This window comes from Schistocerca nitens, chromosome 6 (genome assembly GCF_023898315.1).
Source record: "Schistocerca nitens isolate TAMUIC-IGC-003100 chromosome 6, iqSchNite1.1, whole genome shotgun sequence".
Taxonomy (NCBI): Eukaryota; Metazoa; Arthropoda; class Insecta; order Orthoptera; family Acrididae; genus Schistocerca; species Schistocerca nitens.
Genome location: NC_064619.1, coordinates 87,040,463 through 87,064,802, shown reverse-complemented (window position 1 = coordinate 87,064,802; position 24,340 = coordinate 87,040,463). Strand labels below are relative to the sequence as shown.

The window sequence follows — 24,340 nt, the reverse complement described above, 5'->3', positions numbered from 1 at the left end:
TTACTGATACTTAGAGCAACAACTTGGACGAGATGCACTTGCTAATCATACCTGTAAACAAACATTTTGGTAATGTGTATTTTCCTCTACAAGGGCAATCCGTTAGAAACACTGCAGTTACACTGCATCTTACAGTTCTTCGTCATGTTCCTATCTAAGACTGTCAAAGGTAGGTAAATTTTATTGTGTGGGTAAAAGTGTAACTTAAACCATTGTTTGTGGCTCTTAATGTACAAATTCCCTAAGCATTTTTATAAAGTTTCTGTAAAGTGATATTTCATTCTATTACTAGCCAAATAACTTCAATCTAAGATTTGCAACTTTCACAGAACTTAAGAGAAAGGGGCAGGGAGGGGGATGTATATTTCATTTGGAAGTTTGAGGTTCTGCACATTGTTACAGACAGAGAGATTCCAGGTTTGAGAAGGAAGAGTGTTAAGAAGTTACCTTTAATTACCATTAATTATGAGGAGAGGGAGATTACGACAGCTTACCACAATAATGGCTCTTATCAGCTGCACTACATACCACCCATAAGGAGTATCTTAACTAATTTTTAAACATAATGAACACTGAAATATTACATATTTTAGAATTTTTAGTTTATAAAACTACAAAATTCAGTTTTAATGCTAGGTTAAGGATTATTTCCCTGAGATTTTATGAATTTCTTCAGATTTCTCAAGTTTTTCTGGGTAAAATTTAATTTCCTGAGAATTAAAGCTTTCCCAGGACAATCACCACCCTGCTAATATCTCTACTGGAGTCAAGAAATAATCTATTATTGATATGGAAAGGAAACAAGACTTCCCTAACTTTCTAGGGGGCTTCACCACACATCATGAACCAGTCTTTTGTACTTCAGACGTGTAAGAACATTTTGGTCACTTAATACTCTGCCCACACGGTACTTTGGAAGAATGTTAACAAGGTTGGGTGGAATCTTACTCAGGTAGTGCACACCATAAAGCAGGTGACCCAATACTGGGAGGGTGACAGGATAGACTAGCTGGGGCTAACATCTGAGCTACTTTGTACATGCACACTAATGCTAATACGGTGTGCAGTTTTCCACCCCACTGTGGATTGTGTGTTTAGATGGAAGAGGAATATCTGTATGTAAGGACTAAGCCCAATGCCTTCATTCAGTATCTGATGGTGAAGGGCAATAGATACATTTTCAACTAAATTCATTTCAGCTATAGAAAATTATTAAAACAAACTTAACACTGCAACATTCTTTTTATAAGACATGGGCCTCAGTAACTAGGATTTTAAGACTTACAGGATGACTACAGACAAATTTGGCGATCAACTGAAATTTCTGATGTCATCTATTGGATAAAACTATAATTTAAGCAATGTCAACAGATCAATTCTGCAAACTCACAGGGATGTTCCTGAAAATTTAGAAATTAAATGAAAACTTAAAAATTAATGATGTATTTTTCCTTTACAGTTTACATTATACACATTTATACCAATACCGACTTCATAATACAGTAACAAAGTTTTATATTTTAGGTTCAAAAACTTATGCTAACTCTCATTTACACCATTTCCCCTCTAATTCACAACTGGTCGCAAGTTGGCATGTATTTTCTGCAGGTTAGCAATATTTAAGATAACTGATATTTTTACAGCTGTATTTCACTGACACAGGAGGCCTTGAGGGGAAGGCTTTGCAGGTAAACTTGACAGAAGTTATAAAATAGCAGGTAACTATCTTAACATATATGCTGAACAAGAGATTCTGCTTTGACTTTTGTCAATTTATGAAATTTTATATTTAAATCTAGCTGGCTGAAATGGACCAGGCAAATACATCTTTAATAAGGCTGCATAAATTACAAAATTAAGAAGTCAAATGCAGAAGCTACAACTGCTGTTCCTCAGATTAAAAACTAATTTAACAACTGTTAAGCATAGAAAACTGGTTTACAATATGTAAACAAGTTGTGTAGCAATTCGAGTTATACAAATACAAAATAAATAAACATCCTAGATCATTTCATAGCACAAGATATTTTTAAGTCTTCTCATGCACTGACACTATGTTGTCGAGCTACTCGTGAATTTGCAAGGCTGTATTATGGATGTTTTACGAACAGGCACCGTCTCTGGTGTTGGAATGGCGTCTCCAGTAACATAAGCAATACCTGCTGGAACCTGACGTGCTTTTGCTGCAGATTTCTGTTTTGCCATTTGGTAGTCTCCTGAATCAAAGTATTTTTGCTGAAAAGAAAATGAGCACACATTATCAATGTGAAATAGCACAAGTTAAGGAACAAAACTACCCAGAAATAGTCTAAGACCTGACTAATTAGAAAAAGCTGCCGCTGAAACCCAAACATGCATTAGGAGTAATGTCGCATTTATATGGATCATTCCAAATACTCCACAATTTTTTTAGTCAAGCAGCAAAGCTCTTTTCTAAATTAAATCAAGGAAAACTTTAATTAGGGCGAGAGTATTGTTACACTACTTCTGGGAATTACACTTCCTATGAATTTTAATTCACCATCTCAGATTTTGATGAAACTTCGCACAAAGCAAGCCTACATATGGGCCAAGAAAAATATCCAATTTTATTAAATTGGTTGAGCCATTTTGATAATACAGCAATGTGAAGATGTGAAAAACAAAAAACCACTACGAGAATTTTTAATTGCTGTAGTAACAAAGCTAAAATGGTGTGAGGTGTCTTTTTGCAGCATTTTCCATGAGCTTTCCTATAATACAACAGAAAATGTGTTCGAGGAGAATTTTTTAAAATTCAAATGAAGATTTAAGTTTTCAACTTAAAAAACCAAAAATTATAAAACTTTGTATTATTTTTGACTAATCCCTTAAGTACAAAGTGGGTTTATGGGTTCACATCCTTAAGATTTTGAAAATATTCATTTCACCAAAAATTGACAGATTTGTAACATTTGTTGACTTAAGTGGACAAACAACTTACCCATAAATTTATTTTCATAAATTTGTAGTATGTTTATCAGAAGTAGTAAAATTTTAATACAACTGCAATCTGTAAGTAGTGATATTTGATTACTATATGTGAAAAGAATTGTTTTTGTGGTCTTCAGTCCTGAGACTGGTTTAATGCAGCTCTCCATGCTACTCTATCCTGTGCAAGTTTCTTCATCTCCCAGTACCTACTGCAACCTACATCCTTCTGAATCCGCTTAGTGTATTCATCTCTTGGCCTCCCTCTACGATTTTTACCCTCCACGCTGCCCTCCAATGCTAAATGTGTGATCCCTTGATGCCTCAGAACATGTCCTACCAACCGATCCCTTCTTCTGGTCAAGTTGTGCCACAAATTTCTCTTCTCCCCAATCCTATTCAATACCTCCTCATTAGTTATGTGATCTACTCATCTAATCTTCAGCATTCTTCTGTAGCACCACATTTCAAAAGCTTCTATTCTCTTCTTGTCCAAACTATTTATAGTCCATGTTTCACTTCCATACATGGCTACTCTCCATACAAATACTTTCAGAAACGACTTCCTGACACTTAAATCTATACTCGATGTTAACAAATTTCTCTTCAGAAACTCTTTCCTTGCCACTGCCAGTCTACATTTTATATCCTCTCTACTTCGGCCATAATCAGTTATTTTGCTCCCCAAATAGCAAAACTCCTTTACTACTTTAAGTGTCTCATTTCCTAATCTAATCCCCTCAGCATCACCCGATTTAATTTGACTAAATTCCATTATCCTCGTTTTGCTTTTGTTGATGTTCATCTTATATCCTCCCTTCAAGACCCCATCCATTCCATTCAACTGCTCTTCCAAGTCCTTTGCTGTCTGACAGAATTACAATGTCATCGGCGAACCTCAAAGTTTTTACTTCTCCATGAATTTTAATACCTACTCCGAATTTTTCTTTTGTTTCCTTTACTGCTTGCTCAATATACAGATTGAATAACATCGGGGAGAGACTACAACCCTGTCCCACTCCCTTCCCAACCACTGCTTCCCTTTCATGTCCCTCGATTCTTATAACTGCCATCTGGTTTCTGTACAAATTGTAAATAGCCTTTCGCTCCCTGTATTTTACCCCTGCCACCTTTAGAATTTGAAAGAGAGTATTCCAGTCAACATTGTCGAAAGCTTTCACTAAGTCTACCAATGCTAGAAATGTAGGTTTGCCTTTCCTTAATCTTTCTTCTAAGATAAGTCGTAAGGTCAGTATTGCCTCACGTGTTCCAGTATTTCTACAGAATCCAAACTGATCTTCCCCGAGGTCGGCTTCTACCAGTTTTTCCATTCGTCTGTAAAGAATTCGTGTTAGTATTTTGCAGCTGTGACTTATTAAACTGATAGTTTGGTAATTTTCACATCTGTCAACACCTGCTTTCTTTGGGATTGGAATTATTATATTCTTCCTGAAGTCTGGGGGTATTTCGCCTGTTTCAGACATCTTGCTCACCAGATGGTAGAGTTTTGTCAGGACTGGCTCTCCCAAGGCCGTCAGTAGTTCCAATGGGATGTTTTCTACTCCCATGGCCTTGTTTCGACTCAGGTCCTTCAGTGCTCTGTCAAACTCTTCACGCAGTATCTTATCTCCCATTTCATCTTCATCTACATCCTCTTCCATTTCCATAATATTGTCCTCAAGTACATCACCCTTGTATAAACCCTCTATATACTCTTTCCACCTTTCTGCCTTCCCTTCTTTGCTTAGAACTGGGTTGCCATCTGAGCTCTTGATATTCATGTAAGTGGTTCTCTTCTCTCCAAAGGTCTCTTTAATTTTCCTGTAGGCAGTATCTATCTTACCCCTAGTGAGACAAGACTCTACATCCTTACATTTGTCCTCTAGCCATCCCTGCTTAGCCATTCTGCACTTCCTGTCGATCTCATTTTTGAGACTTTGTATTCCTTTTTGCCTGCTTCATTTACTACATTTTTATATTTTCTCCTTTCATCAATTAAATTCAATATTTCTCCTGTTACCCAAGGATTTCTACTAGCCCTCATCTTTTTACCTACTTGATCCTCTGCTGCCTTCACTACTTCATCCCTCAAAGCTACCCATTCTTCTTCTACTGTATTTCTTTCCCCCATTCCTGTCAATTGTTCCCTTATGCTCTCCCTCAAACTCTCTACAACCTCTGGTTTAGTCAGTTTATCCAGGTCCAATCTCCTTAAATTCCCACCTTTTTGCAGTTTCTTCAGTTTTAATCTACAGGTCATAACCAATAGATTGTTGTCAGAATCCACATCTGCCACTGAAAATGTCTTACAATTTAAAACCTGGTTCCTAAATCTGTCTTACCATTATATAATCTGATACCTTTTAGTATCTCCAGGGTTCTTCCATGTATACAACCTTCTATCATGATTCTTGAACCAATTGTTAGCTCTGATTAAGTTATGCTCTGTGCAAAATTCTACCACACGGCTTCCTCTTTCATTTCTCACCCCCAATCAATATTCACCTACTATGTTTCCTTCTCTCCCTTTTCCTACTGACGAATTCCAGTCACCCATGACTATTAAATTTTCGTCTCCCTTCACTATCTGAATAATTTCTTTTATTTCATCATACATTTCTTCAATTTCGTCATCATCTGCAGAGCTAGTTGGCATATAAACTTGTACTGCTGTAGTAGGTGTGGGCTTCGTATCTATGTTGGCCACAATAATGCGTTCACTAAGCTGTTTGTAGTAGCTTTCCCACGTTCCTATTTTCCTATTCATTATTAAACCTACTCCTGCGTTACCCCTATTTGACTGTTTATAACCCTGTAGTCACCTGACCAGAAGTCTTGTTCCTCCCGCCACCGAACTTCACTAATTCCCACTATATCTAACTTTAACCTATCCATTTCCCTTTTCAGATTTTCTAACCTACCTGCCCGATTAAGGGATCGGGCATTCCACGCTCCGATCTGTAGAACGCCAGTTTTCTTTCTCCTGATAACTACGGCCTCTAGTAGTCCCTGCCCGGAGATCCAAATGGGGGACTATTTTACCTCCGGAATATTTTACCCAAGAGGACGCCATTATCATTTAATCATACGGTAAAGCTGCATGTCCTCGGGAAAAATTACGGCTGTAGTTTCCCCTTGCTTTCAGCCGTTTGCAGTACCAGCACATCAGGGCCGTTTTGGTTAATGTTACAAGGCCAGATCAGTCAATCATCCAGACTGTTGCCCCTGCAACTACTGAAAAGGCTGCTGCCCCTCTTCAGGAACCACGTTTGTCTGGCCTCTCAACAGATACCCCTCCGTTGTGGTTGCACCTACAGTATGGCCATCTGTATCGCTGAGGCACGCAAGCCTCCCCACCAACGGCAAGGTCCATGGTTCATGGGGGAAGATCAATACCCAAGCTACAGTTTATGGCTGCAGTTTCCATAAATTCCCAATTTAATGAGGTAAATTAACCTGTTACAGAAGCAACAGATTAAAAAATTGAGAAGTTTGTATTCTGGGACAATGTCTATTAGGAAGGTACGATTTAGCAAACTAGTAATTGCTTCAAAGACAAAACTTTGACAAATAGTTTCAAATTACCTTATCTGCACCTATTAAAAATATCAATACAGTATTTTTCTTGTATGTATACTTTTACTACAGTTAAAAAATAATTTTCTTTAATTTCACAAATCTGAATTTTTTCAGAACAGGAGTATCTTTCACAAATCTTTCATTGTCTTTTGCCCACTATAGTAGTAGTAGTAGTAGTAGTAGTAGTAGTAGGTGTAGTTTTTGAAGCGATTTTCCATGAACTCTTACATATATGGCAAATGAGGCTTTGATAATTTAAGAATTTACTAGTTTGTGTGCTGGCACCACCATAACCCTGTAGTTAAAAAAAATTCATGTTTTCAGTAGTTTTAGTGACTTGAATGGTGCATTGGTTTGGCAACATTACTGAACCATCCTTTGGGGGGACACCCTTTGTTAGGTTAGAAGTACTGCAAAAGCTACAAATGAGAAATCTTTAAGTTAAGCTTTTCGCAATGCCAAAATATTTTCAGGAGCACAAGTTTAGCTTCATAAAGCAGAATAATTATAGAAAATACTTTTATTCTGTGTTTAGAATATGGATTCCATATTAACTGTAAGAGGAAATTTTGAAGCAAGCCCAAGTTTCCAGGATAATGAACTCATTTCCTTTAGCATTCCAAGTGAAGCACTTCTGTCTGCAGTATTGACTTCTTCACTGGTCATTTCTGCTCCTGTACAGCTTTCCTAAATTGACAGTTCCCACACCATTCTGTATCCCCTCTCCTTACCGTTGTATACAAAGTCTTGACCAAGTCTGCTTTGTAAATCCTTTTATAATTTTTCTTTAAAACTTATTAAATCATTGGTTATGTTTCTGTTATGCATTTGTTTTTCTGTGACAATCTGAACCTGCCTGCTTGGCTCGTTTTACTGTCAATATTTGACCATTATATTATCCCTGTCCAAGTTATTGTGTATTTTCAGTTTACGAACAAATTGTCAGCGAATGTCACTGTAGGAAATATTCAAAACCTGGATATCAACTACTCTAAGTTTTCGTGATTAGAACTATCAGATCAGTGTTAAAGCCTCCATCTCCAGTAGTCTGCATATCATTAGAAACTCCTTAACTGAGACTTCTTGGCAGATTCAAACTGTGTTTGAGATTAACTCCAGCAGACCTTTGCCTTTTGCAATCAAGTGCTCTACTGACGTAGTTACCCAAGCACAACTCAACATTTTTTCCAAGAGTTATTCTGTCGGTACCTAATTGTTACCCTTTGGAAACGCCCTAACTTTTTGATGAAGCGTTCACTACTTCCTGCTAGTGATCCACTGCTGTAGCACACCCAAGATCTTTCAACCACAATTTTTATAACCTGGAACTTAATGAATTTTGTATAGTCACTTCCTCTTTATTAGCTCTTCAATAGTATTTTAATTAAGTCCTTACAGCATGATAACTAAGGTGTGCTTTGTAAGTTCAGCCAGCTTAAGATTTCAGCAGATACTTCACCTGCTGGGCAGAAACAGGGGCAGTTCTATTCTGCTGTGTATCTGTGCAAGCACAGACTGCAGCTCTTCCAGTGGACTCCAAGTGTTATTGCTTTCATGCATGGTCAGCGTACAACAAATGCTTGAGCTCTTGAGGACTCAACTACTGTGTGAAGTAGCCCACACATTTTTCACAGTTTAGATTAATACAGTAATAAAAAATGAGAAATTTTTAAATTACTATTGACAAAAGCCACATACAATTATAGTGTAATATTAGAAATGGAATTAAACAAGTAAGTATTTACAGAAGCATACATCAAGGTACAGTGCCTTCGTGTTCCTCTAGATTCACTGTACCACAGTATAGTATGTCTATGTGTTTACTTCTGGGTTTACACATTTCATGTAAATTTACCTCTAATTTCACTTTACTGTATACTCATCACCTTAATTGGTGATAATGCAGCGTTTTGATTGCATCTTTTACATTATTTCAGCATGCCAGGAAGGGTAACATTTTTAGAATAGACACAGGAGCCAGAGCAGTTGTGCCAGCAATGACCAGTATGGGATGTCAATATTGTTTTGCATGTTTGCAATCACTAGTAAAATAGTGTCACTCATTGCTCTAACACTTTAATGGATCTTATGTACCATCAACAAGACACAACCACTCTGTCAAAGTACTTAAATTCCTGTGTATCTTCAGGAATTTACTCCTTAACAGGAAGTATATGCCCTGCTTTTACCCCTTCTACCCAGCCAGAGTCAAACAATTCCTGCACCTAGCATTACATCGTCGTTCTACCCTTCTAAGAGCTAAAGGTTGACACTCGTGGCAACTGCTGTGTAGACGACTTGTCTAAAATGCTGTGAAATTTAAACACAGGTAATCACTTGCATGTAGCAAAACTACAAAACAGTGTACATAATTCTGTATAATTGAAGTAATTTCATTATAGCTACACAAAACTATTGCTTAATAAATACAAAGACTTCTCAGACATTCCAATATGAATAAATAGCTTTCACACCCAATGATGTACTCTATGTCAAGAAGCCTGTGGTTCTGAATGTGTTCCTTGGATGGCTAGTGCAAACTAAACACTAGTTGTATCCTGTAATATGTCCAATAAAAAAGTTGGCAGTTCCACACTTTTACACTTGGGGCACTTGCCCCGACGTATGTGTGCGTTGTGTAATAAGGGTTTTAGATTTTATCTATCTAGATCTCTCTTCCAATAATGCAGCCCAATATTTTTGTTTATGTTCAATACAATGAAAAGATTGAAATGTATTACAAGATTACATGAGGCAGCTCAAAATATTTCCGATATTGAATTTAATTGGATTTATTTGCCAGCAGACAACTGTTGTGTTGTCTAAGGCATTGTTATTTGTTACATAATTACACAGATTATACAAAGGGCAGATATATAGTTCTACAAATGGTTATACAGAAGGTTAACATGTATAGATATTATTACATAAATATTGCCTATCTTTTACTCATCCATAATTAGTTACACCAGTTGCACAGACGAGTTTTGTTAGTTCACAATCACATTCATTTTTGTTATTTAAAAGAGTGTCGTATCTTCATTGCATAAAAGAGTGTTTTTTTATTATATGAATTCACTTTTACTACAGAATGCTTTCTCTTTCAGACTTTTCTATCACCATTTTAAATTTATTTTCATGCAGCTCCCTTGTCCCATGTGACAGTGTTAGATGTTTTGCCAGCATGTACAAAATTATTTTGGACATTACTCAAACGTGTCCAAGGAATTTCTAATAAGTTCCTGTTTCTGGTTTCACACGAGTGCACATCTGATCTGCTTTTGCAGATGTGGGTATTTGGTTTGGCTTGCATAAGTGCTTTGCATAAGTGCTTTGAGTATGTATAGATTAGGGACTAAGTATTGTCTACAAGATGAAAGGATCCCATATAAAATCAGTAAAATTGAGAGTTACCCAAGATGAGTAAATATTTTCATACAACATAACAAGGTCACAAAGTAAATATTGTTGTATTTATCCTGTCACCAACCCCTTCCAAATTAGGTTTATTTTAATAATAACTTGATTGTTTTTAAGGTCTTTTAAACCCTTAATGTACTCAAGAGTTCAGTGAATCTTGCAGTCAAGGGGGGCAAGAATTTTCAGAAGTTCAACGAAGTAGGACTCAAGAAGTCAAATGATTGATTTGTTCCTGAAACTGGTACCTTTAATTTCCAAGAGTGAAATAGGTGTATGACTTCATATTTTGCCTCAAGATCAAATTGCATTACATTAATACTTGTTCCATAGATAATGAATACGACAATTCATAATTATAGCTGTGTGTCAGTTTAACATAAGTTTTCTTTACAAAATATATTTCTTACTTCACATCTAAAACTTCATGTATTAATAGGAGTTTTCACATCGTTTTTAAATGCTGGTTGGCTGTCAGACATAATGTTATTTGATAAATGACCAAATACCTTCGAGGCAGCACAATTCACCCTTTTTTGTACCACCATCAGATTTAACCCTGAATCTGAAAGATTGTTCTAGTGTTTTAGTTGGGCACTTTGCTACTGCTTTTCGAACTGTGATCTATTATTAATAAATTTCATCAGTGAATATATGAATTGTGACAATACTATGAATATCCTTAGTTCCTTAAATGTCTGCACAGTGATATTGGGTGGGCTCAAACTATTATTCTGATTACATGCTTCTTTGTAATGAGTAATTTCTTTATGATTAATTACCCCAAAATAAGATGCCACAAGAAAACAATGTAAACAGGTATAGTAAGCTAATTTACTGATATTTATCTGTAAAATTTGCACTAACCTCAATGGCATAGGTAGTTTAACCCAAATGTTTCAGCAGATTAATGTGTTTCTTCCAATTCAATTTTTTTTATCAGTGCACACACCAAGGAAATTTGAAATATACAGCCTTAACAGATTTCTGTTCAAAGTCTGAAATTATGAAAGGTGTTGTGCCATCTATTGTACAGAACTGCTTACACTTTTCAAAATTCTGAGTCCACTTTCAGAGAACCACTTAATTTTTTGAAAGCCAGTTTCCTCACTTATTAGTTGGACGTGATTACTATACTTTTTTTAACAGCAAAAAGAACTGTGCTTTTTCCATGAATACAGAGAGATCTATATATAGAGGACCCAAGGCTGAACCCTGTAGGGCACTGTTCTTGATACCTCCTCAGATGCCTGCTCATTTGAAATCTTACAGCTTTCTGTTTAAAAAGCCTTTCTGAAAATCAAATTGTTAGAAATTAATTTTTACAAATCTGAAGCTTCTTTTGTATAAGCCTACATAGCTTTTCAAGAATTTTGGATGAAGCTGTCAGTGAGTGGGCATTAGTTGTTAGCATCAGATTTACGTTTATGCAACGGTTTAACAGCATATCTATCTTTTCTATCCAGACAAGTGCCCCGTTTCAGTGAGCTGTTATGTATGTGACAGAATCATGTGTCAGGAACAAGTTTTCAGTACTCTTGGAAATGCCATCAGTTCCATGCGAGCTTTTACTTTTGAGTGAATCTAGCACTTTCACTATTTCAGTAGAAGAGGTCAGATGAATTTAAGTTTTATCAAACTTAATAGGAATTGCCTGTTCCATACACAGCCTTGCATTTTCGAATTAACGAGCTGGGAACTTCTCTGCAACACTTAAAAAATGAATATTAGAAGTATTTTCTACTTTTGACTTTTTTAAAGTTTTCACTGAGCTTTGCAGAAATGCACCTTTAGGTTTTCTGTTCCCTTCAAACAATTTACGAAATTGTCTTAATTTTACTAGCAGAGGTGCTAATCTTTGACAATGCACACACTTCTGGACTTTAATAACTTTTCTTAACACTATGCCATCTGGCGACACCACAGTGGTGTCGTGCATGATACACCAGTCAACAACCAGCGGCGACACCACAGTGGTGTCTTGAGCACAGTATCGCACAGTGACCAGCGACAGCACTTTAATATCTTTTGCATTCTGTGTGTTTTGTTTAGGTACTAAGTTATGCACATCAACTAGTGTTGTTTTTGTAAGTACTTGTGTCCTTTCTTCATGGTGGATGAAAGAATCTATAGGATTACTTATGATGGATTTGCAGACCTTGTCTGACGTTCCGGACGACTTGGCCAACTGGGAAGAATACATTAAAAAATCAAAAAATTAAGGTGAAGCAGAACTGTAGGAAGATAGTGAAATACGTCCAAGAAGAATTCGGTGAATGCTATGGTTGCCAACTGATTCGGGTGAATCAGGCTAAGAAGACAGTGCACAGTGGTCAGATTGATTTATTGAGGAACAATAATAAATTTGAAGTACACTGGGTCCAAACATTTTACAAAGACACAGTGTCGAGGATACCTTAGTATTATGTATTGGGAATGATCTATTTGAATATATTGGCAACGAAACCAACAAGTACTACAGTCAAAATTGCAATCTAAGCAAACTGGATTTAAAAAATGCTAAGTTTGTCGATGTTATGGGACCTGAACTTAGAAAGTGGTTTGGGCTTCCTATCCTTATGGGAACTGTAGAAAGAAGCAAGGATCGGTAATTACTGGTCAACGAATCCATTGATAGCCACCGATATTTCGCAAAACGATGTCCTGCAACCAATTCAGAAAAATATCGTTTATATTTTTCCAACAGCAACTATAAACTGGATAATGCCGACCAGCTTGTCAAAATGCATTTCCCAATTGATTATTCTTCCAAAAGTTTAAAGAAACATTCGGGTCTTAACACCTCAATTGATGAAGGAATGATAGTAGCGTGAACGATTAAGTTTTAAAGTTTACAATCCGTCAAAAATTACGAAACACGACAGTCATTTGGATGCTGTGCAATCCGATTACAGGATACATTTCCTCACTCAAGATATATTCCAGTGCTGGACAGCCTTTAGCAAAAACAGTAATGGAATTATTAACACCTTCTGATGGAAAGTGGCGTCACCTCTGCATCGATAATTATTGTACGATTGTAGAACTCTCAGAGAAGTTACTTGAAAAGAAAATTAGAGTTTGGAACGATACAGCAAAATAGAGGATTTCTTACAGCGCACAGATGTCTGTGTGAAGCTTGTCAACACAAAGGTGACAAGCAGCCGGCGGCTAGCCAAGTTATCCAAATTAGCACTGCCAGCACCAAGCGAATAAATTTGTACAAGACGTGCGGGAAATACGGAAGCGTCCAATCCTGCCCGTCTGCTTTGACCCACGACGTCAAATATGGCAGAAACGACCATAAACCACAGTTCCAATATGGCGCATATAAAGTCCGTACGTACACATGATGAGGACGAAAATACATCGAAAAAAACGAACACACACACTTTCCACAAAAAGTGTAACGACACTAATGGGACAAGCGTGGGAAATGGGGTATTTTTGGGTAGGGGCAAACTAAATATAAACAAATTTAGACACTCACCCACCCCCATACAAAACCAACCAAGACGTGGGGGGGGGGGGGGGGGGGGGAAGCCACAAAACTCCCCGAATACCACTAAACACAATATCATCTGGAATTTGACACTTCCCTTGACCTATATAGCTCAACAGCAGTTCCCGATCCCATAAATTAGGATCAAACGCTTCCCTTGGCCTTTACAGCACAAAAACCATCTGATACCAATATCAGCATACACAGCCACACATTGGAATCTAACACTTCTCTTTACCTGCGCACTTAATTTTATCCGTCATATCCATTCCTGAACAAAAACAACCGATTAATTTTACTAAAATTACCACACGGTCTACAGCGAACAAAACTAAATTAACTTTCACACAAAATCGTTAACTCACTGAAACGAATTTCACTACAAACACAGCCAACACTAACAATTCTGGATACTGAGCAAAAGCAAACCGAGCCCATTACACCACAGAAACGAAAACCCTGAACATACCAGAGAGCACAACAAACCACAACATGACTACACCTACAAACACGCTACACTCACAAGCCATACTCCGCGCTGTCATGACGTCACATGACAACACCCGTACGTCACGGGTCAAAGCCAACGCGTGGGATTGGACGCTTCTGTCGACCCGACCCCGATGTGCGGATGGCAAAGTGTCAATACAGTGGAGTAGTTTTTATGTTTGTTTCAGGATTATTCTTTTTAGCTATGATACATTTCCTTTTCCTGTTTACAAGAAGTTTTCATCCCTTTAGTAAGCCACAGCTTACTAGATGGTTTCTTACAATTATGTTGCACTGTTTTCTTAAAGAAACATTTTTCAAATATACTCAAAGGTATTATTAAAGAGGTTACATATTAAATTCGCATCAGGTTCCCTGTACATCTCTTACTAGTCCAACTGTTGCAAACTTTCCGTAAGATTTGCAATTGTTAAACTTAATTCAACACTTTTGGGATCTTTTTGCATTACTGTATGGAGCTATGTCATTTTTTAACTACCAGTGCACCATGATCAGAGGGCCTATTGACACGAAAATTTATTTCCTGTAATTTATCTTTGTCTATAAAAATATCTCTGCTACTTCTCTACACTACCCAAGTAGGAAAATTATGTCAGATTGAAAGAATCAAGTAATACTGCAAGGTTATTCTGACTGTCACACCACAGGAAAAATCTGCAATAAAATCCCCACAGACAATTTGTTTCTCTCTGTATGACAAATAGTCCAAGTTTCTCAGAAGAAGCTGAAACATTTCCCAAATGTGACATCCAGAGCTACGGTTATAAACGCACTATTATTTAGTTTCAGCTCACAGGCACATGCTTCTATGTTGTGCACAGTTCTTTAGGGGATTACGGAAGTGTCCGATTCCGCCCGTCTGCTTTGATGCACGACGCCATCAATTTGGCGGTAATGGCTATTCCAAGTGTTTCCAATATGGCGCCTATGATGTCACAACAAACACGAAATCATGTATAAGACAATATCATCCTCCTAAAATAGATCAAACAAACGGGACAACCAAGAAAAATTGTTTTTTTTTGTGAGGGGGCGGCGGCAAGCTAAATATAACAGTAAAAAACACCACGATCCCAAAATACACAAAATGACTAAAAAATAATTACGAGATCTATTGGAATTTTACACTTCTAATGACATAGCCTATTGGTGAACCCCAGCTGACGACACCAAAACACCACCACCTCCAACAAAAACTACGAGAATTGGACTAATTTCCCTTGACCTTTATAGGTCTACCATTACTATTGATACGAAAAAACCAACATGTACAACTACGAAAAATAAAACCACCACATCTCAAAATTTCAAAAGTCAAACATCCCTATGTAAATTAAAGGGCATTCAACACTAATACATAGAACATTACAACAATCCCAAAGAAATAATTACTTCTAACCAACAAGCAAGACATTTACAAACACAACCAACTCAAACTCCGCGCCATAGTGACGTCATACGTAACACGTCATGGGTCAAAGCAGACGAGTGGAATCTGACACAGATTTTAACATAGTTATTCCTCTTCAAAACGTTTCTACTCACATGCACTGAAATCGGACCTATTTAAATTTACCTTTTCCATATCTAATTATATGATGCTAAGACAAACATGGTACATCTATTCCCTCACTGTATAAACCCTTAAAACAAGGACTTAAAAAGTTTTTGAGAAAGTAATGTATTCAAGAGTAGCTTCACATATCTGTAAAAATGAAGTACTAACAAAATGTCAGTTTGGTTTTCAGAAAGGTTTTTCAACAGAAAATGCCATATATGCTTTCACCAGTAAAATTTTGAATGATCTGAATAACCGAACACCACCCATTGGGATTTTTTGTGATCTCTCAAAGGCTTTTGATTGTGTAAATCATGAAATTCTGCTAGACAAGCTCAAGTATTGTGGCATGAGTGGGACAGTGCACAAATGGTTTAATTCGTACCTAACTGGAAGAGTGCAGAAAGTTGAAATAAGTAGTTCTCGTAACATGCAAAGATCAGCACATTCCTCAAACTGGGGAACTATCAAGAATGGGGTTCCACAAGGGTCAGTCTTGGGTCCTTTGTTGTTCTTATTATATATTAATGACTTGCCATTCTATATTCATGAAGAGGCAAAGTTAGTTCTCTTTGCTGATGATACAAGTATAGTAATCACACCTGACAAACAAGAATTAACTGATGAAATTGTCAATACTGTCTTTCAGAAAATTACTAAGTGGTTCCTTGTAAACGGACTCTCACTGAATTTTGATAAGACACAGTACATACAGTTCCGTACAGTGAATGGTATGACGCCATTAATAAATATAGACCTTAATCAGAAGCATATAGCTAAGGTAGAATATTCCAAATTTTTAGGTGTGTCCATTGATGAGAGATTAAATTGGAAGAAACACATTGATGATCTGCTGAAACGTTTGAGTTCAGCTACTTATGCAATAAGGGTCATTGCAAATTTTGGTGATAAACATCTTAGTAAATTAGCTTACTACGCCTATTTTCACTCATTGCTTTCATATGGCATCATATTTTGGGGTAATTCATCACTGAGGAATAAAGTATTTATTGCACAAAAGCGTGTAATCAGAAAAATAGCTGGAGTCCACCCAAGATCATCCTGCAGACATTTATTTAAGGATCTAGGGATATTCACAGTAGCTTCTCAGTATATATACTCTCTTATGAAATTTGTTATTAACAACCAAACCCAATTCAAAAGTAATAGCAGTGTGCATAACTACAATACTAGGAGAAAGGATGATCTTCACTATTCAAGATTAAATCTAACTTTGGCACAGAAAGGGGTGAATTATACTGGCACTAAAGTCTTTGGTCACTTACCAAATAGTATCAAAAGTCTGACAGATAACCAACAAGTATTTAAGAAGAAATTAAAAGAATTTCTGAATGACAACTCCTTCTACTCCATAGAGGAATTTTTAGATATAAATTAAGAAAAAAAAGAAAAAATATTAAAAAAATAAAAATAAAAAATAAAGAAAAACAAAAAACACAAAAAAAATAAAGTTGTTATATTAACTTGAGTATGTTGTTAAATTAACCTAATTATGTCATGTATTGGAAAATTCGACTCGTTCCACATCATTACGAAATATCGTATTCATGATCCATGGAACTAGTATTAATCTAATCTAATCTAATCAGGTAGTCGAGGGATTTGTTATAATTATGCCAACACTGGTTTCAGATTTTTTATCGATCCTTCAAAACCAACTTCGCACACTTAACCCAATTACCTCCGTTACTAATTTTATGTCATTCACCAGGCATGATAGAATCAGGTTTATGATATTACTAATAAAATGAGGTAGTAGACTTGTGAAACTATGTTACCTAAACTTTCTTTGTCCTACAATGTGCTCGTTGTCAATAATGGGAATGTATAAATACGAGTATATTTGACATATTAAAAGATTTTAAGGCTCAAGTCAGTCAATCAATGAGTGATTCCAATTAAGCTGGTTGGTCTTTTAGGTTGGCTACAATTTGACTGAAGGAACAGTTATTTCGAAGTTAAATTTTGAAATTTCTTGACAGTAACAAAATACAGGACTCACCCTGTTTGCAAGCCGTTTCTGCAAGAATACGGATTGTCCACTCATTGGACGGCCCATCATTGGAAATTTAGCTTTTAGTTTCTCTTCCTCTTTTTTCTCAATGTCTGCCACAGAAACCTGAAAAAATTTTCAATATTTACTGTCTGATCCCTACCTTTAGGGTCTTTCAACGTACAACACTAAGGCAATAGGACGAGAAATTCCTTATGCAAGATACCTTTTTAGTTTTTTTTACCTAGACATGTTTTAACATGTCTGCTATCTTCAGTGGGTTATTTTTATTTTCGTACTTACATGGTGCTATTCTACGTACGAACATAAAAAATAACCCATTGAAAATAACACAAAAAGTGCTGAAACATGACTGGGTAAAAGAAAACCGAAACGGTTTCTTGCATAAGAGCTGCAACACCACAAGATGATTATTAACACTAGGGCAACTACCGTACGTCTTCAAATTGGTTTCCAACATGTACCCACTAAACACATGTCAGTCAAGTCATATTCGAGACCAATGCTAACATGTACATACGAGATCTAAAAAACCACAGACTGTACTTACAGCATCTGCCGCAGTATCACGTTCGGTTTCTTGAGTCACTTCGTCGTTTGTTTGTGCTGCTTCTTGTTCTGACATGTTGGCTCGATTTTCCCAAACTAAACAGAAAATTCAGTACAGCACTTTCAATTAGCTTTGTTAGAATAAAAACTTTCGAATGGCGGAGTAGAAAGAACCAACGTCCAGTACCACTTCCAACACAAATTCATTTAGAAACTAATTACAAAACATCTGATAAAATTGATGCAACGTATTACCCTACTCACCACACAATTCCTCCTTTTTCCTTTGACGGATCTCACACTTTCACCGTACCAGCTAACGTTAACAAGCCAATACAAGCTGTGGCCCTGCCAAACTGCTGTATTTGATAGCTTTGGTTTAACGAAAATTGAGGACAGAGCCATCTATATAGGTGTCAAAACAACGGAGTATTGTTGACAAACAGCAACTGAAAATGAAATTACACATTAATGAAATAATCGAAATTTGAATTTTGGCCTTCCCTATTGCAAAATAGATTTTGTTTTATAATATTGCAGTAGGATCAACTTAGATAGTTAGTAAATGTTATTCAAATATTGTATGAGCCGTACTGGTTTCGTACGATATAATCATGGTAAGTTGATCGTTTTGTTATTAATAAATTAGAAAACTGCCCCCTGTTACCATACTTCGAGTGATGCGATAATATTTTATGATGTTATTTGATACAACAAATTTTCTTCTGACTCAGGTTTCTATCTTTGACGCTGTCACAAATTTTGGCGCGAGCGTATTTGAGCTGTTGACTGTCACTGTATAGGGTTTGACAGTTGTAAAACATAGTTTATTATGGATGGCGATATACAGAAGGTAAGTCACATAATATTATTATAGTTTATATGTTAAGTACGTACGAAACAAATGCATATATTATTCTACGTGTACTGGTATGTCGGAGTAAGTGTTATTCCTTTAACAGTACATTAATACTTGGTTCGTAGATGTATTTGTATTGTATTTATACAATATATTTTTTCTGTTTCATATCAAAAAAATTCGTCTATTGAATAGAATCGGTCGTCATTCAGAAATTATTTAAATTTGTTTTTAAATGCTGATTGGACCTCTCTTACTTGTAATGCTATTCGGTTGATGACCAAACACTTTTGTCGCAGAATAATTTACTCCTTTCTGTGCCAAAGTCAGATTTAAACCATAATACCAAAAATCGTCATTTCTTCTAGTGTTGCAGCTATGTAATTTGCAATTATTTTTGGTGTGAATTATTAACAAACTCAATAAGTGAATATATGTATTGCAAAGGTACTGTGACCATCCTCAGACCCTGAAATGAAATGCGTCTGCGAGGTGATCTTGGGTCAACTCCAGCTATTACCCCGATTACACACTTTTGTGCAATGAATATTTTTCCCTTAATGATGAATGACACCAAAATGTCTTATGAAAGCAGTGAATCAAAATAGATTAATAGACAAATTTACTGATACGTTTATCATCAAAATATGCAGTACACCAATAGTGTAAGTAGCGGAACCTAAAGATTTCAACAGATCAGTGTCTACAGCTGCACCTACACCCTGCAAACTGCCATACGCTTCATGGCAGAAGACATGCCCCAGTGTACCAGTAACTAGGCATTCTTCCTGTTCAACACATATGGGAGTGTGGGGAAAGAGATTGTTGGAATGCCTCTGTGCATGTGTTAATTATTCTAATCTTATCCTCAAGATTCCTCTGTGAGCAATACATAGGGGCTTCTAGTATATCCCTAGAGTAATCATTTAAAGCCGGTTCTTGAAACTCAGCTAAGATTTTCTCAGTATAGTGTACGTATATCTTCAAATGTCCTCCTAGTTCAGTTCCTTCAGTATCCTGTGACCCTCTGCCACAGATTAAACAAACCTTTAACCATTCGTGCCGCCCTACTCTTTATATGTTCAGTATCTCCTGTTAGTCCTATCTGGTACAGGTCCCACACACTTGAGCAATATTCTAGAACTGTCGCACGAATGATTTGTAAGCAATCTCCTTTGTAGAATGAATGCACTTCCCCAGTATTCTACCAATAAACAAAACTCTTCCACCTACTTGACCCACAACTGAACCTATGTGATCATTCCATTTCATATCCCAATCAGTGAGTCATTGGTGTTATAGTCATAAGATACTATATTTTCTTTTCCCCATGAAGTGTATAATTTTACTTTCTTGCACATGTACAGCAAGTTGCCAATTTCTGCTTCATGTTGAAATCTCATCAAGATCTGACTGGATATTTATGCAGCCTCTGATAGTACTTAAATGTACATAACTGCATTAACTGCAAAAAGCCCGATTTTACTATAAATATTGTCTGAAAGATCATTAATAGACAAAATGAACAGAAAGAGTCCCAATACACTTCTCTGGGGCACATGCGAAGTTACCTCTGCATCTGATGATGACTATCTATCCAAGATAACATGCTGTGTCCCCCCTACCAAAAGTCACAAATTGCATTTGATACCCCTTTTTGGTTTAATTTTTGATAATAATGTAGATGTGGTACTGAGTCAAATGCTTTTCAGAAGTCAAGAAACACTGCACTACCTGGCTGCCTTGATCCAAAGCTTTCAATAGGCTATTTCATGTGAGAGAAGTGCGAGTAGGGTTTCATATGATCGATGTTATCAAAATACAAGCTAGTTGGCATTAAGGAGGTCATTCTGTTAAAGATAGCTTATCATGTTTGATCTCAAAATGTTCTAAGATTCCACAACAAATTGATGTCAAGAATATTGGATTTTTTTGTGAATTGTTTTATTCACCTCATGGTGTACATTTGCAGTCTATTTTGTTTGCATACAGGAGACATACCAAAAATTTATAATACAGGTACAATGCTGTTTACATTAATAAATAACAGCACTGCAATAAATAACACTATAAGGATATTTCTTGGAATATGTAATACATTGTATCAAACTCAAATTTCCAGTTTGTCCTGCATGAATTCATCCACTGAGTAATAACACTTCAGTGTCAGTACCTCATATAGCTGGGTCATTCCATGTGAAGTGCCCTTGGGTTCCCAGCTTGACCATCTTCAATTTTGATGAAATTTGTGCAGGATGTACCTGAGAGCCCTACATGAACTTGTGCAAAGCTTCAGGCTCACCTGTAACTTGGTTGATGTGCTAGAGCTATTTTTGTGAGGACCACTTTTACAGAGACCGAAAAGTCTTGAAGAAATAGTCAAGTTTGGCATTCCACTGTTCCTAATGTATAAGAGCTAGACTCTTGCTTCTGGGGAAAGTGGTACAACTTTGTGTGCTCTAAACACAAATGTTGCAAGTAGAGTTCAGAAAGCAATGCATTTGGCATAATCTCAGTTCAAAATGGGCAACAAATCATGTCGCGAGAAATTTGCCCCATAGTTTAACAAGGCATAAGTAGTGGAGAAAGTGCGCTATGGACCTGGTCTTTTGCCAAACTACTGTCTGTCTGGGTGTTTAGTATATCACAAATTTTGTCCTGGCTTGTGTGTTTAGTTACTGTGCTACTGTCCTTTAAATTTGCTAAAAAAACGTGTATGTATCAAAATATACCCATGTTCAAAGTCGTGTATCTCAAAATGGACACCTACAACATTACATTCATTAACACCCTTCAGCAGAGCACATTTCATTCTATTAGAAAAACTTATTTTCATTTTGGTCAGAAATGTCAAGTGCAGAAATGTCGCCTAAAATTTGGAATTTTGTTGATTGTCTTCATTGTTCAAATATTCATTTTGGTATTTATTTGGTGGTTTTAAACCTGTTTGTGATAGGTTCATTGCTAAATTTAACCATTTAACTGTACTAGAATGCTACATAATTTTTGGCTGAATGCTTATTTATTTTATTTCTTTTCTTTATTTAGGACAATTTTAGTGTCTGAAGCATATCAAGTTGTTGCTAAAATGGAAGAACTAGATAAAGTTATTGTGAATTGTGGTTTATTAGTCTCATAACGTACATAATCTAAATCATTTAATTCAGGTACAGAAGACACGTCAAAATTTTGGTAAAGTTTTACCATATACATACAACACCTGATTGGCTATAGGGGATATTCAAAGAACCATAGTGAGTTATTGTGTGTCAGGTAGAGTTTGTGTCCTGAACTCAGTATGCAGTGAACCTAAGCCCCTTCAAACCCCTCTTGAAACTGTGCCTGTAAGGACGACACAGGGAATAACTGTCTGCAACGTATATCTTCCTCCAGATGGTGCAATTCCCCTGAAAGCTTTAGCTGCACTGATTCAACTACTCCCTAAACCTTCCCTATTTTTGGGAGATTTTAAAGCCCAAAACCCCCTTGTGGGGTGGCACCGTTCTTACTGGCCGAGGCAGAGATGTCAAAAATTTACTGTCAGAACTAGACCTCTGCCTCTTAAATACTGCCCCCTCACCACACACACACACACACACACACACACACACACACACACACACACACACACTCTCTCTCTCTCTCTCTCTCTCTCTCTCTCTCTCTTCAGTGTGGCTCATGGCACATATTCAGCCATTGATCTCTCGGTGTGCAGTCCTGGCCTTCTCCCATCTATCAACTGGATAGAACATGACTCCTGTGTGGTAGTGATCACTTCCCCATCTTTCTGTCACTCCCCCAGTGTCAAGCCCACATACACTTGCCCAAATGGGCTTTAAACCAGGCAGACTGGGATGCTTTCACCTCTGCTGTCACCTATGAATCTCGCCCATATGGTAACATCGATGTGATGGTTAAGCAGGTAACTATGATCGTATCTGTGGTTGAAAACACGATCCCTCGTTCTTTAGGGTCGCCCTCATGAAAGACAGTCCCTTGGTCGATGGAAATCACTGAGGGAATTACAGAGCATCAGTAAGCTCTACAGCAGCATAAGCAGCACCCTTCCCTGAAGCACCTCATAGCCTTTAAACAGCTCTGTGCCCGCGCTAATGACCATAGCAGTTTTGCGACAAAAAAAAAAAAAAAGCTCTGTGCCCATGTTCACCAGCTTGTCATAGGACGGAAACAGGAATGTTGGGAGAGATATGTCTTGACCATTGGGTGCTATCTGTCACCTTCCCAAGTCTGGGCAAAGATCAAACGAGTTTTTGGGTACCAGACCCCCAACTGGTCTTCCCGGTGCTAACATAAATGGCATGTTATCTACCAAACCAAATGCGATTGCCGAGCACTTTGCAGCGTACTATGCTCGCCCCTCTGCATCTGAGAATTACCCCAGCCTTTCACACTCCCAAACAGCAGCTGGAAGGGAAAGTCCTCTCATTCACTACACACCACAGTGAATCCTATAATGTCCCATTCACAGAGTGAGAGCTCCTCAGTGTCCTTGCCCACTGCCCCGACACAGCTCCTGGGCCACATCGGATCCACAGTTAGATGATTAAACATCTCTTGTCTGACTACAAGCGACATCTCCTCGTGATCTTCAACCGAATCTGGTGTAATGGCATCTTTCCATTGCACTGGTGGGAGAGTACCAGTGCTCAAAACTGGCAAAAACTCACTTGATGTCGATAGCTATTGACCCATCAGCCTCACCAACGTTGTTTGTAAGCTGCTTTAACATATGCTGTGTCAGCGGTCGGGTCGGGTCCTGGAGTCACGTGGCCTACTGGATCCGTGACAGGGCGGTTTCTGCCTGGTTTGCTCCACCCCTGATAATCGTGTCCCTCGAGTCTGCCATCCGAACAATCTTTTTGAGATGCCAACATGTGGTTGCCGTTTTTTTATTTACAAAAAGTGTGTGACACCACCTGGCAGTATCGTATCCTTGCCATATTACACAAGTGGGGTCTCAGAGGCCTGCTCCCAATTTTTATCCAGAATTTCCTGTCACTTCATACATCACGTGTCCAAGCTGGTGCATCCCATAGTCCCCCCCTCCCCCCCCCCATTCAGGAGAATGGGGTGCTGCAGGGCTCTGTATTGATTTTAGTGGCCATTAACAGTCTAGCAGCAGCTGTAGGACTGTCAGTCTCACTCTCTCTGTTTGCAGATGACTTGTGCAATTTGTACTGCTCCACCAGTACTGGTGTTGCTGGGCAGTGCCTACAGGGAGTCATCCACAAGGCACAGTCATGGACCATGGCTTACAGTTTTCGGCCACAAAGTCATGTTTTATGCTCTTCCGTCGGTGTCGTACCATTCATCCAGAACCAGAACTTTACCTTAATGACGATGCCCTCACTGTAATGGAGA

The 24,340-nt window shown here is 37.5% G+C and overlaps 2 protein-coding genes across 4 annotated transcripts in view; one reads left to right on the top strand and one right to left on the bottom strand.

Annotated features, from left to right (window-relative positions):
• Positions 1 to 1,427: 1,427 nt before the first annotated feature.
• LOC126262747 (cAMP-regulated phosphoprotein 19) lies at positions 1,428 to 18,507 on the bottom strand. Its single transcript, XM_049959558.1, has 4 exons — positions 18,364 to 18,507; positions 18,101 to 18,195; positions 17,539 to 17,655; positions 1,428 to 2,235 (listed from the first exon to the last, which is right to left on the bottom strand). The coding sequence occupies exons 2-4, from the start codon at positions 18,173 to 18,175 to the stop codon at positions 2,053 to 2,055; spliced, it is 375 nt and encodes a 124-aa protein (XP_049815515.1). The 5' UTR covers positions 18,176 to 18,195; positions 18,364 to 18,507; the 3' UTR covers positions 1,428 to 2,052.
• A 33-nt stretch (positions 18,508 to 18,540) lies between these two features.
• LOC126262746 (chromosome partition protein Smc-like) overlaps positions 18,541 to 24,340 on the top strand; it is a 52,127-nt gene continuing 46,327 nt past the window's right edge. For 2 of the 3 annotated variants that reach the window (XM_049959555.1, XM_049959557.1), the window contains exons 1-2: positions 18,541 to 18,716; positions 18,834 to 18,952. In XM_049959555.1, the coding sequence (XP_049815512.1) occupies positions 18,932 to 18,952 (21 nt within the window). In that variant the 5' untranslated portion in view covers positions 18,541 to 18,716; positions 18,834 to 18,931. Of the gene's footprint in view, positions 18,717 to 18,833; positions 18,953 to 24,340 lie in introns of those variants that run through there. The other variant, XM_049959556.1, reaches the window with a different exon arrangement.